Here is a 17,580-nt window from a genome sequence, read left to right as displayed (position 1 = left end):
TGCAGCCACTGATGAAGTTCATCTGATTTCATTGAGAGCTCCAGAACAACAACTTCTAAGATAAAGAATTCATTTGAACAAGTCCTCCAAAGTGGAATCTGAACACAAAGTTTTACAGAGCAAAATCTGCTGATGAAGACCATGTGACATGACTGAAAACTCCTGAACAGCCACTCAGTGGACCTTGTGGTGATTTTATTTTGTCAACCAAATCTTGGGGGTTTAATCAGGCAAAACAAGCAACGTTGGGGTGACACCTCGTCCTCTGGGAAATTTCATTGGACATTTATTTACTATTTAACAGTCTATAGAATTCATCATATTACTGATTAATTAATGTGAAGGACGGATGAATCAAAAATAAAAGTAGCAGTTCGAGGCACTAAAATTCTTTACCTGGTTAAAAATTCGGGTTGCATCCTCTGCTGTAAAGAACTGTGACTATGATAAATGCAGCATTTTTTTTCTATGAGCAAGGTGCTACAAAAAGCGCTATGCCAAAGTTGTTGAAAAGTGTATTTGTCTCCTCCTTGTATTTCATCTTAAAAACCACAAAGTGACTGAGTAAAGTGTTTTGTTTAACAGATGTTTCTGACTTGCTTCTTGTGTCTGGGAACTGTTTTTGTGCGTTCAGAGAAACAACCAGAACAATTAACAATTCTTTGAAATGTTTTGTGTCATTCTGAAATTATCTTTGTTGATTACTGATCAGTGCAGAGTGCAAGTTCTGAGTCTGACAGTACAAGAAGAAACACTAATGATACAGGTCCATGACAGCCCTGTAGGTGTGACCCATCCCCAGACAAAGGTGGACTGACAGAATGTGGGACGCAGTGCGGAGAAGGGAATGTTGTTTTCCCTCATCTCAGCTGACCCGGCATTAAGTAAACACTGAAAAAAAATGGGTGTTTTCTCTCCCCATTCCAACTCTTTTTACGAGGAGTTTAAATTTCAGGCCCGGAGGTCGTGGCCTCTCCGTTCCAAACCTACTGAGAGGAGGTGGGGCGGGGAACCTGTCGCCGAGAATAAAAGGCCCATCGGCTGAAGAGGTGCAGGCATGCTCATGCCCCTGTCTGCCGGACAAACAGGAACGACCGCCTCCAGGCAGCCAGCTGCCTTGAGGGGAGATCCCTGGTGGCAAATATCCTCCTGCCGAGGGGAATGAGCATTCGATCCCACCCTGCGGAGGTCAGGAAATCTGTCGAGTCAGAGTAGCCAGAGTTCGGTGGTTTTGGCGACCGGTGAGGCGTGACTTGTGGGAGCTGAAAAGTTTCTGGCACCCCATTAACAGCAGGATGGGACGGTCCAGTGGCGCTTTAAGGGCCCACAGCGTCTTGTCCTCTTTCACCTCACACCAGCACCGGCTTAAGAGCAGCCCACAGCTGGACGGCCAGCTCTCGCTCATTCTCAGCAACACTCCTCTGGTTTATAGTGATGTTGCGGCGTGTCAAAGTGAGTGAGAGTTTCACAGCTGAATAGTCTGTGTGTTAGGCTGCGTGCGTGTGCAACAGGTTTTGAACGAGTCCCTTACGGCTACAGCAATGAAACAAGATCCACCTCAGACTCGAGCAGGTGAAGAGAAAGAAATACACGGAGGCAAAACAGAAAGAATGAGGGAAGCAGGAGGAGAAGGTGAGGGGAGAAAAGTGAGAATCGGAGAGGGACACCGAGTGGGACAGACATAAACACACAAGAGAAAAGGAGAGTACATTAGGGAGGAAGTCCGGTGGATGGAGGATTGAAAAATGATTTCCTCTGGCTCTGCAGGTAGGAGATACAGAGTACAGAGCAGCAGAGGAAATCCCCTTCTCCACGCTTCTCCACTCAGTCCCTCCTTCATCTTTAGTGTGAGCTTCCTGCAGTTTGTAACCTCTGAAAGTGACACACAGACTGTAGAATACCTGATGTAAGCTGAGCTGCGTAACGTGAGCCCCTCGGCTTTGACATCATCTGAAGATCATCATCTTCTTGAGGATGAAAAGCCCATAAGTTGAGATAAAACAGAAAGTAGACTAAATACATCAAAAATATTTACTATATATACTGAAAATTCACAGTGTACAGAAATATGTTTATACAACAAAACAAATACAAAAAGAAAAATCACTGTTGAGCTGTTGGGAAAAATATATCCAGTTGCTCCACAGAATCAAACAATGCAAACATGCACAGGCAAATATCCATTACAAACTGATTTATTGAGATGCAGAAAGCCATTTATATATATATATATATATATATTTATATATAAAAACAATAATACTATTGATCACTTTGACTTCCCACTGATGATGTTGAAAAACCAAAAAAAAAAACAATCAAAAATTTTATAAATATGTTGAGCTAATACATTCTGCTTTATTATGAAAAGGTTATTAGAAGACGCGATTCGAGTCCAATCCATTTGAACTCCTCAAGCATTCGCAAAAATTCAGAACCTACTGAAGTGAAAAGAAAAAAAAAAACAAAAGAAAAAGAAAAATGGGTCCTCTTGTAATCAGGATCTGCTTAGTCTCAAAGCCTTAAAGACCATACTGGTGGCTTGGCATGTTTTAGCCTGCTGAGCACACATTGCACATGTTTTACATTATTAATAACCATTTCTACGACAACCTATAAAGATTTTAGATTTATTATCGGCCTTCCAAGCCGTCACTGGTTTTGTCTAACTCGTTTGTGATACATTATCTATGAAAGTTGCCTTTATTTTATGTCAATGTTATTGTGATATGGTGCTGTGGCAGTCAGCAGGGAACACTTTCAAACTCTCCTTGCTGGTGCATTCAAGGATGTTGCAACATTCAAGCGTTGAAACGGTACTCCAGTGATCTATCATTGCACCTCCATAAAGCTGGGAGGTGACAAGACAGATAAAAAAGAAAAATATTGATCATACTCAGAGCAGCAGAGGCTGAGTTTTAGTCCATAGTATGGATTAATTTCTAAAAACACCTTCCCTTGATGAAATCATCAGGGTTATTTCTTTCAAACTTTGGAAAACTTCCCCTAGAACAATATTATACAACTGCTCATGATTACTAAACTGTAGTAAACTTGTGTAAAATCAGCAGAGTGCCCCTTTTATATTCAGCTCCCAAAAACTGAAGAAGTGATGAGCTATGCTGCAGACAAACAATAAGCAATAACACATGAAGTGAAAAGTGAATCTGGTCAAATCTTGAATTAAATTGTTACCATTTAGCAGCCAACATTTATAATACACATATGAATATATACAGTATGTAGTTTATGGGCTAAAACATACAGAGCCACCAGTGTGGGGCTTAAATCTTCCTACACTGTATATAATGTACATACAGTACAGATATGAAATGAACTGGTCCCAGATGACATGAGTGAAGATATTGACCTGTCCTGACCTGGAGCTGACCCTAAATACTGAATCAGCTGCTGTTACTTTCTTGTGTCAAACTCCTCGCTACAGTTTCCAGGTTATGAGGTGTAAGGCACTGACAGCGCCTCATGATAGTGCAATGGTCAACTGTTCCCTGTACACTATGCTTAGAAAAAAAAAACAACAACAATATCCAAACAGGGCCTAGTTTTCCAAAATGATGATCCATTCCTTCAAACCTAATGGAACTGCTCTGAAAGAACTGGGTAGAAAACACGGTGGCACGATCCCAGCAGTGTTTCTGGAAACTTAATCATGGAGAAATGTAATGGACAGTAACAACAGCAGCTTATTGATTGAGAGTATTGGAAGTGAATCTGTATGTGAGTACAAGGTACAGTAAATATGCACTTCCACAGAAAAAGTAGGAACAGAAAATAGGTGAAAACCCCGTTTGAATTGTTTAAATTTAAAAAAAAAAAAGAAAAAGAAAAAAGAAAAAAAGAACTTAAAATGCACCATCACCATATAAAGCTGATTTTCGCATTAATGTGATAATTAACTAATTATAAATTATAAGGAAATGAGGGAAGTAAGAGGAGGAGAAGCAAACTCTTTGCTTGTATAATACTGAACACTTTCTAATGTACGTTAACACAGTATATAAATACTGAAAAGCATGTGGCAAGATCTTCAGCACATGTGATGTTAATTTACAAGTTAGTCTGGCAATTACCACCTCCTAGATTAAGAAATGATGTTTATGTAAACTGCACAACAGACAAAAATAAAGGGCTGCTTACATTTAACACTAAGCCAGTTCTAAACAGACTCAGTCACAACACTGCTTCTGCCACTAAATTAAAAGATGCAGTCTCTGAGGAAGCACATGGTGGTGAAATCAAAACACAAATTCAAACTTTTGTTTTCTCTGAACTAGGGATGTCACGATACCAGACATTTGGTAGCCGGTACCAATACCAATGAAATTCCAGGATTCTTGGTACCCAATTTGATACCACAGCAAAAACCGCCAAACCAGCAAACAGAAGCTGCTGCACACACAGTGTGCTCACGTACATGCAAATATCTCTATATAGTCAGTGTGCAAGCAGCAGTTAAAATCGTTAACACGTAACAGACCCATGGTGTGAAAATATTAATTAAAAAAAAAAAATCTGTGTTATATTTTAAAACAGACTAAACAATAATGACTGCACCCTAATAATTGTGTGAGCACCCAGCTCATGTTATTAGCTGTTGCTACTTTAGCATAAACAAGCTAACGTTAGCTTTGGGAACATTGTGTGTGGCGCGTCGCTACAACAGATGCCAGCTGTCGCAATTGTAGGTTGTCTGTAACTTGTCCCTGCTGATCCGCGTCAAACACAAAATATCTCCGTGCTCTGGCCCTGGTGTAAATTTCCCACAAGTGGTGGGGGACCTGTTGCTGTACCCATACCTGCTGTATATTCCACATGCCGCTATAGTTTACAGAGCCTGCCTTCTTCTCCTGAAGTTTGTTGTCAGACTAGAACACTTGGGTTTTTTGTACTGCTCTCGTCAGTCATCTCCAGCACCTACGACATTTACAGTACCTTTGGTTCATACAGTAGTGTAGAAAACAAGTAGTACCGTCAGATTTTCAGAATTTTGACATGGACTTGGTACCGAAGTATCGGTTCTCGTGACATCCCTACTCTGAACAAAAACAATGGAAAGCAGGCCTGCCTGTGAGCAAAACATTGGGACTTTGTAACAAAATAAATTATTAAAATTAACCTAAAAACAAAAAAATATATATTTATATTCTACAATCCGAGCTTTCAACATTTACCATAGAGTAAGAAAGTCTGCAGCAACAGGAGGTTGGGAAAGGGAACCAACATACAGTCTCTGCTCTCCTTGACCTGTATGTCTCTGCTGCAGCCTGAAGGCTCACAGCTGAAGTGATGAAAACAGTACCATGGGGCATGAATGAACTAAGAGGATGAAGGATTTGCAAAAAGACAGAGAGGAGAAGGAGAGAGATGCAGTGTCCAAATTTTTCTTCAGGGCTCACCTGCCAGAGCTGGTTAACCTGTCAAAAGATTGACCAAAATAATTAACTGTGGTAATGTGTGCTTTCAATGCAGTGTAGTGTAGAGAATCTTAAAAGATAAAATTGTAACTAAAAACACCAAACACAGTTTTAATTGTACTGAACTTGAACTCAATTGACTCTTTGAAATAATTTATCTGTATTAGTCTTTAATGTTTTGTTTTTTGTGGCCTGTCACTTGATGTGAGCAGCAACACAGGGATGACCAACCATTCAGACATCAGAAAAACGCACTCTGTGCAGAGTCAGTGTAAAAAGCACCTGGTGTTTGAGTCAGTAACACAATTCCTCTACAGAGACTTTACAGAGAAAACTTCAAAAACTGAAGTAATTAAACGCTTGAATGTTAGTGTCTTCAAGTGACACCCGGCTGTGTGGCAGGTGAACCTCACTGATTTATCTGCTGTCATCTGGCAAGTGTTTAGTTTGGACCCTGGACAGAGTAGCAGTAGTAAAAAAAAGGAATGAATGAATGGACAAATGGCAGGTGGGGGACAGGGTGGGGTTGACGGGGCGGGGGCTGCTGCAGCTTGTTAAAAAGCACAGTAAAAATCTTTGATATTTACACTGAGGAAAGTGAATACATTCAGGCAGCAAAAGGAGAGGCGGGCGACCTCTCCCCTGTACGAGGTACGTTTGGCACTGCTAATACTCAACCCATCCCCACACAATCTCTGTGACAGTCCTCTTTTCATTTCTCTCTCTTCTCTCTTCTGTCCCTTCATCATCTGAAATCTGCATGTCGACATGCCACCTCTGCTCTTACTATTAAATCATGTGATATTCGGGTGTTTGAAGTGGTAAACGTTAGAGCGTGGAGCCGGTGGAGCTTTTCTGCGACTGCCTTATGATAAGACAGGAACCAGGCAGATCCAGTCCTCCCCAGGGCCCCTCGCCACCCCCGCTTCAATCAGCAGGAGTCTTTGGTTCAGAAGGCACATGTGTGCATCTCTCCACAGAAACCCTCCTGTATCTTTTTTTTATTTTAAATAATCTCCTTTGATATAAAAACCCCGGCAGTGTGCAGGCCACCCGGATTCAAAAGATTCTTTCTCCCCAGGTCGATCCATTTCCCAGTTTCCTGTTTTGTAGTCCTTTGGGAAAGGCAGAGGGAAACCGTGGGTGGGTTGTAAACTCAGATACCATTGGTCAGGTCTGTGATGACATTGGCCTTCACCAGTTTGCGGAGGAACTCCTTCTCCTTGGGTATGTTGTGTGTCCATGACTGCGACAGATCCAGAGAAAAGACAGATTCAGAGTCATACAACATCACAGCTGAAGTAGGAAGAAAACTGCACAGGCCATATTCAACAAAACCATTGTTGTATGCAGTGAGCCCACAAGCCTGTGTGTTAGTTTGGGATTTTCATATTCCCTGTGTCTATACGCGTGGGTGTACATGTGTGCATTTATATATGTACAGCCACGCTGGGTCAGTTTTCCTCCCTGCTGTGCTATGAGGATTCAGTCCTATGGGTCAACATGTAACCAGAGCCGCTGGTTCCTGTGTGGTGCTTTGGGATGGAGAAACGAAGAATCGGCCAGAGAGCAATTGAACGAGGAAGAGGGTGGAGGAGGAAACATGCAGGAGGGAATAGGAGGAAGAAAATAAAGTGTGAAGCTCGACCAGGCCCTACAGAACTCAGACTCAGTGTAAGACTTTTCTGCAGTCTCTGGGTCAGTCTAAGTCAAACCTCCTACCATTGTGTGATGGGTCACACCGGGACCACGAGGAACAATGAGTACAGCTTAAGTAGAAATTAGCATAAACAGGGCTGCAATGTTTAAGTCCAACTGAAATCCATTTGCAATCAAAAAGACACATACATCTCCAAAGCCTCTGAGTGGACAGGCCAGGTTAAGTGTTTGATTGACACCAATGTCAACAACTGAGTGCTGGTCAATAACTTACATGTCAGTGACAGAGGAGTGTTGTTAGCAGTGGTGTTGAAGAATGAAGACTAGTACCATTAAGCATATTTGCAGTTACGTTTTTAAGTGCTTTTTGAAATGCTACAACTGGCTAGCTAAGTATCTAGCTAGCCTGCAAGATGTCGTTAGTAGTGCACTTTTCCCCTGGTGGATGCTGGTTTGGTAGCTTGTTCAAAAAGCCGATGTGCAACACTAGCTGTGTGTCCTTGTTTGTAGAAGAGAAGGACGTATTAGCTAAAAAAGCTCTTTAGCTGGTAAGTGCTAAACTATATTCACCAGCTGGTTACCAACGTTGTCCACCTGCTGTTTGGTGCTGGACAGGTAGTAAACAGTGGGTTTTCAGATCTTTTTAGCTGACAGAGCGGTGAGAGTGAATCAAAACATTAAAGTTGCAGGCTGTGAATTAAAAGGTGTCAAGAGCTGAGGGAAAAAGGACAGTAACGTGATAAATCCTTGTTTGTCTGTCGCTACAAGCAACCCCTTTCACACGCAAGAGGCCATTTGATCATTATAAAAAATATCAAACACAGCAGCTTTAACTAAATCAATTCTCAACTTGATTAACTCTGGGATAACAGAACTCAGGATCAGATAAAAGCGCAGCGTCTTGTATAGCAAAGAAAGTGACCTCAATAGCACCACACAGTCTAAAGTGACGTATGTGACATTTTATAATCAATTTTTGTTTATTTTGATAGATAGGAAACAATCTGTTTCTCCAAAGCAGTGGAAATAATACGTGGATGATTTCACTGCTCAGGGGCCTTGTGGTTCCAGAAAATCAAACAACCCCAGGGACTGGCAACGGTTAAAGTGTTCCAAACAAAAAAGCCAAAAGTATTCCCATTAATTAGCCATGTGTGGCTGATGATGACAACGTTGATGAAGATGATGATAATAAATGCCAGTGGTTCACTGGGAGTTTAGACAAAGGTTATCGTCATACTGAGCTCATGGTTTACACCCGTCAGCACATGGGTGACATCTTTGATTCCACTGGGTTTCAGTGTAAACAAAGAGAGGAAGACTTGACTGATGGAGACGATGGAGGTCTGTCATGTTGGTACAGTGACTGATGAAAGCCTAGTGGCACTTCAATCCAAGGTCATTACAGCTTTAATTTCTTAATGTTTTATTCTCTTATTAATTTTCCTCTTTTATAATCACATTCAGTCTAGTTTTATTAAGAGTTTTAAGGTGCGTTAAAAGTTTTAGATTTCATTACATGGGGTAAAAAACACATTTTTAATTTGTTCCAGTTCGACTCTTTCTAGTTTTAATTTAATATTTGTTTAATAGCCCCTCCATACCCACTTGTCTTAAGTACTTTTAAGGCAGACGGATAGAGCTGAAGTTCACATGTGTATTTGTCCTCAACACTATGTGCCTACTTTAGATATAAATTGTGTGTTGGGCAGGTAGCACAGAGAAAATCTCCAGGGTTACTGAACAGGAATGTTTCAAGTACTGAAATATCTTTGGATGTAAATGCAAAAGCTGAGAGAAGTTGAATTTGTGCACAACTAATATATGGATTAATATTACCATCACCCCAAATAGCGAATGCTTTGTAGTGAATGTATTTTGGCCGTAAGCCATTTCAACTTCCCCTCAACCTCCACAGGACTGGTTACAGTTATTTGTTTCTTAACTTATTCTTCAGTGGCCACAGTGAGTAGGGATAAAAGCCATAATATCTCATTCTCATTGGGATGCACCAGATTTAATTTAAAGATCTGGTCACTTAAGAGCGCCTTGATTATTTGAAAAGTAGTGAAATAAGTGCTGTTTTCAGCAACACTCACCTCTTTAATGGCGGACATCTTGACAGTCTCATAGTAGTGCATGGGGGCGTGGGGAGTGTTCATGTCATAGCCGAAACCTGCAACCGCCACTTCATCACAGTTATGCAGTGCCATCGTTATAGCTACTGTTCCCAAAGTTGGAATGTTCTGTAGTGAAAGCAGAGAGACACACACACATACCAGGAGCATTTGTCAACAAAAATGTGCTTTGAGTAACACAAGGATTAATATAGACTAAAAACGTGCAGTATTATTTTATTATTATCATCATTATTTCCAGCCAATTCTGAAACACTAGTTCAGAGACAGATGTCCACTCCCTCTCATGTATCTGCCTTCCCTCCTTTATACCTCTGTCTTTGTTCTGCCCCACTGCTGCTAACTGACTTTGAACACTTGGTGATTAACTATTACCTTTAAGACACGACCCCTGCAGACCCCTGCTATGAAACAGTGATCTACAGGGTTGCAGTGTGCTTCCTAACTGCCCTGGGCTGCTGGAGATCTGGGGGGTATCTGGGCTGTGTGTGTGTATGTCTGTGTGTGTATGTGTGTGTGTGTGTGTGGATGTTGGAGAACAAGAGAGGTGGAAAAAAAGAGTGTGGGTATTGAGGAAAAAAAGCAGGTCCAGAAGAAAGAGTGGAGGGAGGCCCCATTTAAACCATTACACTGATTTGCAGCCCTCAGGGTCGGTGGAGCTGAACTAGCAGCTGGCCAACCCCCTACTGCTTCTTCTAATATAGATTAATTTACACACACACTCGCACACACATTCAACATAAACATTCGTACAACAAATAGGCCTCCTCATTAATTTTCACGTACATAAACATACACTCTGATAGTCAAAAGACAGACAGTAGAGTGTTCTGGGGAAATAATACGCCAACTCATACAACTCTGTAGCTTGTATTGTATGGGACAGCACAGCAAACACCCAGACATAGACACAAATGACCATGCACTCCCTCTCTCTCTCTCTCGCACACACACAGGGGCCAGATGCCCACATGTTGAACACATGTTGCAGATGGGAGTTCATGCAGGGGTGCTGTGGTGGCCCCAGAGGGCAGAGCAACAGTGATACAGTCCTCAATGTAACAATATTCCCTCTCCAGGTACCAGCAGATCACACAAACAATATGTGCATACGCAACCATATACACATACACACCAGCATTAAAGTTCAAATGCTTTCTGGTGTTTAGTTTAGATTTTTCTGCTCCATACCCCGTTTGATGGCCACTGACTAAAATCTTTGTTTCTCTGATAATTTCTCTGCTCTCTCAGGTCCAGACAAACATGATTCATGAGCAAAGTACATACATCAACATCTAACACATACTGTGGAATTTAGACTGAACCAGGGTTACAGCAGGTATCCAGCACCTTGGCAATGTCAGCGATGAGAAATTTTTGGTATTTCCTCTCTCCCTTGCTCTCTCTTTATATAGTGAAAATGGTGGCAGTAGGTGGTCGTCCTGAGGTTAAGAACCTCCCAGAAAGCTTCCTCTCTTACATCTCCAAAGAAACCTACCATCTTGACAAGAAGGAACCCAAATCTTTGGTACAACTGTTCTCTAATCAAAGCTCCTGTATATGAGTCTTACCCCTTTGCCCATGAGGCCATTGTTGAAGGGCAGGCCGATGAACTGGAAGGCAGCCTCCTGGACGAAGTAGGGATTCAGGATTCTCATCTCGGCCGGCTCCCGAGGCACATAGTGAGCCACCGACTTCCAAAAACCCTCTGTACCCCTCTGAGGAAACAGACAGAAGAGAAGGGAAGATGGGAGGAAAAACAGAAAATTGTAAATTAGTTATAAATACTGGTCTGTTATTTTTTCTCTGCATGGTCACAGTCATGCACATAAAAAGCAGATCTCACATTCACATGATGACGCCTCCATTGTGGACAGCCAACCGTGACTTACCACCAACATGAAAGCAAGCTTATCCTCTGTAACACTGACATAAAACACAGAAGCCAACCAGAGGCCAGAGCCCTACCAGCACTGATTAGAGAAATGGCTTTTGGGCCTTTAATGGATGAAGTCAGGGTGAGGGGCTCGCAGGACATCAGTAATTACGACCCCTGGTAGGAGGAGAGTGGTGGGTGAGGGGTGCAGCCACCCTGGATTGTTGAGAGGTTACTGCTTCCACGCACATTTTGTATTATTTCTCTCAATTCATTCTATTTTACTTTTATTTAAAAGGAAATTAAAAATTACAATGTTACTACTTTACAGGCTCTTTTCCTTCTTCTAAAACCAGAAAACTGAGAAAAATGACAATTACGACCACGATGCTGGTGATGGACATTTAGGAAGTTCATGTTTACACACACACTGACTCAGGAACAGGATTTTCCTTTTCATTGCTGAGTTGATCTTTCCTACTTTTTCCCTCATATGTTCTGATAAGATTTCTCTCCAACTTCCCTATCAAAACGTACTACTCCTTGACTGTTATAGAGAGCAAAAGTTGCACATGGCATTAATGGTTAGGTTTGATGGAGTTGTTTGCATTAGTATATTACCAAATTACATGATATTTGCAGGGGAATGGCGGTAAAGTCAACACTGATTTATTATCAGACATGTAGTTGGTAAATCACAAACCCCAAAACGGTTTTGCTAGCCAACATCTGAGGTTAAATATGGCATTTGACAGGAAATGGTTCAAATCACACCTTGACCTGAGGGTGTTCTGCGAGACCTCAGGTTTTTTTTTACACAAGGCAATCATCATCAGTCGCCAGGGCAACCTGTCAGACAGGCCTGCAGCACCACCTGAATAAAATTATGTAACTCTAATGAAACACACTTGCTCAACTTAGTCATAGCAGAAGAGCCACTGAATAGTAAGATACTGAGATGCAAAATCAAAAAAGTACCCTTTAATATTTCAGGGTCAAAATATCAATAATGGTCGATAATGCAAGTGGTCATTAAAATTTAAATGATAAACCCAATAAAAATGCAATGAACTAGCAGTGCGTGATTTACTTGCCTGACAGTGTGACTTCCTAAGAGGCATGAAGCCAATAGGGTCAGCAAATGTAAATGGGAATCACCTGTTCAAATAGTCAAGCACCCGCCAGGGCTGCCTTTGATACAGCAATGCATGACTCTGTGTGTGTGTGTGTGTGTGTTTGTGGGTGTTTGTGTGTGTTGGCAGAGGCAGTAGCAACAAGTCTGCTGGCTTTGTGGCTTCAACGGTGGCGGCTCTTTTTGAACGTGGGCCCAGCTCTGTGCCTTCGGCAAGCTGCAACAGGAACAGCAGCTCATCTCTCCTGTCAACACAGCTTGTGTTTGCCAGGAATCTATTTAGCAGCGCTGTTTGGATGTGTGCGCGTCTGTGTACGCTGAATAAAGAGAGTGATGCATTTTTTTCTTTCTTCTAGGAAGGAGAGAAGCTAATGACACACAACACACACCCCTGGCTTTACACAGCTATGACCTGACATGTACATAGACATAAATGTCATGGGGTGGGGATCTCTCTCTTTGAAGATATTCAGACAAGTACAGGTGGCTTTGACAAATGTACGGGCAATTAGTATGTACAGATTCAGGTCTGGTGGGAGGGAAGGGGTGGCGGGTGCTGTTACAAGTCTAGGAATGTCAGAAGTTGCTTACATTAAAAAGGTCTCCAACTCAAACCTCCAGCAGTTAGGATGGTCAGGGAAAGTTAATGATAACACTCAACCCTTCTTAGACAGCACATTTAGCTGTCAAACTCCAGAGGAGCTGTACAGTCAAAGCAATGAAGGCTGCATTTGTGGGTTGTTACTGGATGTGAATATTAAAATATGACTGTGATACAAGATGAGTTTTAATAAGAAGTAAAGTCTCATGTGGGTAAATAAAGATTAAACTTAGACTGTTCAATTACTGCTGAAAATCACTACATTATCAGTGGTGAACACTGCAGCAGCAGTACTGAAACCTCTCGCAAATAACCTCCAGGGAACAGGATGTGACTTCCACTGTGGACTGACCGCTAACCTCTGCGTGAGTGTGTATTGGTTTGTCAAGAGAAGCAGCACTGTGCCAGTAGCATTTGAACACGGACAGAACAGGAAACTGCAGAGTGGTCCTACACCACTTACTCACCGAGCCCTGACACACACATGCTCAAAGGTGAACACAAGTGTGTAGCTTGGCTGGTTAGGCTGTCGCTGGGCTGTGGTCAGAGAGGAAATGGCTGTTTCCCTTCTCTTGCGACAGCTTTATGGTTAGATTATTAGATTTAAGTGTGTGCACAAGGCTGTGTGCTCCAATAAAGCACCTGTTAAAACAATCTTGAACTTGGAGAATTAATTGTATTGCAATGCAAGGAGAGGAGATAGAGAGGTCAACATCACTTAGTCGTAAGAAGGTAAAGTGGGGCGTAACAGTTCCACTTGTGTTGACATTAGTACAGTTTCTGTCCACCTTTAGCAAAACACACAAATTTCCAGAAAATTAGCAAAAGAAAATGTAAATTTATGCGCATTTTCATTCACATCCAGAAAAACAGTTTGTGGCAACAATTTGCCAGTCAGTCGCCGGTGAATCATTGCAGCAGAAAAGGGCAGAGTATAATTTGAGTGCCAGTCAAACCTCGAAACGGCAGGAAACAATGTGGAAAACATGGTGTTTTATGTATTAATCTGAGGAAGGTTACAGTTTCCTCATTCCTCACACATATCTGATGCTTTTATCTGTTGCACGTTGTCGCACTTTGTTTTAGTTGATACGTCAACCAAGTGTAAAACAGTTTTTGCAATATTTTAACTTCTTTTTTGACTTTCCAGCGTTTTATACACTAATTGGGAATGCTCATAAAAACAGGTGGATGGGAGCACTTTGGTAACCGTCCGCCATGTTTCCTGTCCGCCTCTTCACAATTAACTGTGAAATAACAGCAAAAACATCGAATGATAATCTTTAAAAATAAAACAGGTGGATGGAAAAGCACTTATTGACTATCAGAGGTTACTTTTTTAATGGGCATCTTGATTTTGGGGGTTAAGAGTTGTACTGGAGATAAGTCTGTTGCAGGCACCAGTAATAAGAGCCTGGTATTGTCAAGATACTGACAGTTCTTGGCAGTGCTTCTGAGATTATAAGTCAATGAGGAGGAAAAATAGTTCTGATGAATGACACGGCACAAGAAAAGAACAGTCACAGTCCTTTGCTTCACATTTAGACATTTAACAGAGCCTGACCAAAGCAGGTAGGCAACATGAGCAAAACTATGTGGAGGTGACTGTATTGTCCAAGAAAAGGTCCCACACCACTGAATCATCAAAGCACATAACACAAGGCTCACAGAACAAGTCAGCCTCAGAGAAGCTGAAGTTAAGGCTGCCTGAGAGCATTTAAAGTGGAATGGAAGCCAAATGTGCACAACTAATAGTACATTTACTCGATATCTGAGGGGTTAGTAGCAATCTGCTACATTACTAACTTAAATAAACATGGTTTCCAACACACCACAACAAGCTGGGAAGTTGGGTTGTATACCTGTACTTGTACATGAATGTAATGTGTGAACAGATCTTAAGTACTGGGGAGTCTGAAAGAGGAGATACTGAAGCAAGTGTAAAATGTATTACTCTATAACTGTATAACTTAAGGCAATACCATTAACATATTTCCCACTAATAACAGACTAATACCATAACAACACTGTGTTCATGTCAGTGTTGCCGACTACACCAGAAGCTTTGTAAGGGCTAAATGTATTTGTCTTGCCGTAGGAAAAAACCCAGCTATACAAATCAACACCAAAGGAGCTTAAAGCACAGGATTAGAGGAAGACAATGTCAGAGGATGAGAGGAGCTACTGTAAGCCAAGAGAAGTGACGGATCAAACAGATGGAAAAAGTGATGTAGACTGAGAGATATTGTTCAGATCAATGACAAAAGGTGTGTTGAAATGGAAAATGTACAACATTCTAAATATGTCAATATAACTATGTTAGACACTTATGCATCTGTTTTCAAAACATGCAGGCATAATAAAGATGATGTATAAAATCAATAAAAATATCAGCAAACTAACAATTGGCTAGTAAAATACTTAAATTTGACCGGCTATAAACACAATGACATGAATCCGTTTCCAGTTGCATGAAACAGAAAATACACCTCAGTTGCACTTCACTGCACAAATGTAAAATAAGAAACAGCTTGGTTTAGAGCCGTGCATTTATGGTTTTCAGTGTGGTTTGGTTTCAGTGTGGCTTTAAGCACAAACCAATGAACCTTACTCACCTTTAAAATAACAGGTTTCTCTGTGTTGAATGAAGCAGATAGCTCAGTTTATAGCCCCCGAAGGACTGAATGAAATGTGGAGAAATGCGAAGCACTGAATGGGAGTGTAATAAGAGGAGGGGAAAGGGAAGAACAAAATGTTTCACATCTGCTTGGTTACTACAGGTGGCTTTAAAGCCCCTCAGTGTAAACAGACACAAACATAGTGAAGTCAGACCATCCTCTCACAACATACAATGCATGTTGAGTATTTTCCACAATAATCTCATAATACACCTGGAATGACACATCCTTCATTTCTTGATAGGCAGTTATCATACAAATGGCTCTATCTGGACTCTTCAGTCCCGTAAATTGCTGTGTGAGGATGTGGTTATGTTTGATGTTTATGGTGAGGACGACTCAAACGAGGTTGACCGGATTCCGGAAAGTAGACTTTAGCAATTTAGAAGCAAAAACAGCAGCCACCAAACTGCTAACAATCACAATTAAGGTTGTCTGGAGGTCATTAGCACTGTATACATGTCGGACCTTTAAGTTTACAAGTTGCAGTGTCTCACCACATAAGTGCTCCACTGAAGAGGAACTGTTTCAGAAAGAATGTTTGAAAGGGAGAGAGTAGGTGGTAAATGGTGAGGTGCACAGTAGGGGATTACGGTTTCTTACATCCACAGAGAGAAAACTCTGGACCGCTTTAGTTATTTTATTTGTTTTTTTTGCCTTTGCTTTTCTTGACGCGTACCACAACCTCTGCCATCAATGAAGTCACAGTGGTTTCTCTTTCCCACCGTTTTAAACCCTTGTCTCCACAACACTTGACAACAACGCGACTCTAAAGACTTGAATGTGCAGCGTGGCCTCTGGCTACTAGCAGGTGACATCTTGGGAGATTCACACAGTTATCGCTCGTGGCAAGATCTGCTCGTATCTGACTAGAAAACAAATTAGTCTTTCCTTTGACCATTTTGACATGTCAAAGTTCTCCTTAAACTTGCATAAATACTCAATTACCCAACATCCATCAGATGACAACATACTACAAAGAAACCCAGTGTCCAGGTTTGAGTGTTAATCATTGCAGGCTAGGTAGGTGACTCATTTTTGAAACACAACACTCATGGTAATCAGTGACATCCGGACACTAGGTTAGTCACTTGGTTCATGTTCAGAATCCATGTTTACAAGTATGTAAATGTTTATGAATGCATGTATGCATGCTACTTTGGGCTTCTGCACAGATGTTTGGGCTTAAAAAAGAACCATATAGCTGTTATTTTTGTCCCACAGTGTGTTCGAGTTACAATAAACTTTTTTGGCTAAAATGGAATGTCTATAAACTGAAAAACCTGGGCATTACACAAACTGTAACAATAGGAAATACCTCCTAGTGATACTCCAGCCGGATGGAGTTGATTTGGAAATTTGGTCATGATATGAAGCAACAAGCTATTTTAGTAATTCCTCGCACACTCGATTTCTGGAACACAAGATGTGCAATGTTTTTAAAATATTGGCTTCACTACAATATTTTGATACTTCTGAGTAAGAACCCCTGGCTGTATTTCTATTAAAGGAGAAGTACTCTCTTCCTCAAATTGTCTCCATCCATCATTTATCTCTCTGGCCTGAAGAGAGGCAGGGAAAGCTCCTGTAAACAAGTAAGATAGATAGAACACCGACACTCCACCTTCGAACCCCGTGTTTACCACCGGCTGTATATCCTTCACTGGCTCTGTTTGAAAAGATCCCCGCATATACAAACAACTGCGGCTGTGTGTGCATGAACCGTGAGTGCGCGCTGTGCTTGAGGGCAAAAATCAAAACTAGACACATAGGAAAAAAGGAAATATCAACAATCGTGGATATCATGTTTGAGCACAGTTGCAAACAGCATGTAACCGGACAATCAACCAGGCTGCTGCATATGTGGGGTCAGACTTTCAAGCAGTGACAAAGTTGAGAGGTAATCACGTATTCCTGTGGTAACGAGGGATTACGGACGTTGGAAACCTTGTGATGCTGCAGCTCTGTAATTGTACGTGTAGTACAGGGCTTCACTGAGCTCAAATACGAGACACAATCAGAGAGAGAACCGTATCTGCAAACTGAAGATCTGATCAGGTA

At 41.5% G+C, this 17,580-nt stretch overlaps 1 protein-coding gene across 5 annotated transcripts in view; it reads right to left on the bottom strand.

Annotated features, from left to right (window-relative positions):
* Positions 1–2,017: 2,017 nt before the first annotated feature.
* Positions 2,018–17,580, bottom strand: part of st3gal3b (ST3 beta-galactoside alpha-2,3-sialyltransferase 3b) — a 48,014-nt gene continuing 32,451 nt past the window's right edge. For all 5 annotated transcript variants that reach the window (XM_056392026.1, XM_056392025.1, XM_056392028.1 and 2 more), the window contains 3 exons: positions 10,804–10,950; positions 9,194–9,340; positions 2,018–6,681 (listed from right to left, as the gene is read on the bottom strand). In XM_056392026.1, coding sequence (XP_056248001.1) covers positions 6,592–6,681; positions 9,194–9,340; positions 10,804–10,950 — 384 coding nt within the window. In that variant the 3' untranslated portion in view covers positions 2,018–6,591. The remainder of the gene's footprint in view (positions 6,682–9,193; positions 9,341–10,803; positions 10,951–17,580) is intronic.

This window comes from Seriola aureovittata, chromosome 12, assembly GCF_021018895.1.
Source record: "Seriola aureovittata isolate HTS-2021-v1 ecotype China chromosome 12, ASM2101889v1, whole genome shotgun sequence".
Classification (NCBI taxonomy): Eukaryota; Metazoa; Chordata; class Actinopteri; order Carangiformes; family Carangidae; genus Seriola; species Seriola aureovittata.
The sequence above is the reverse complement of the archived record's forward strand: the minus strand, read 5'-3'. Positions and strand labels throughout refer to the sequence as shown.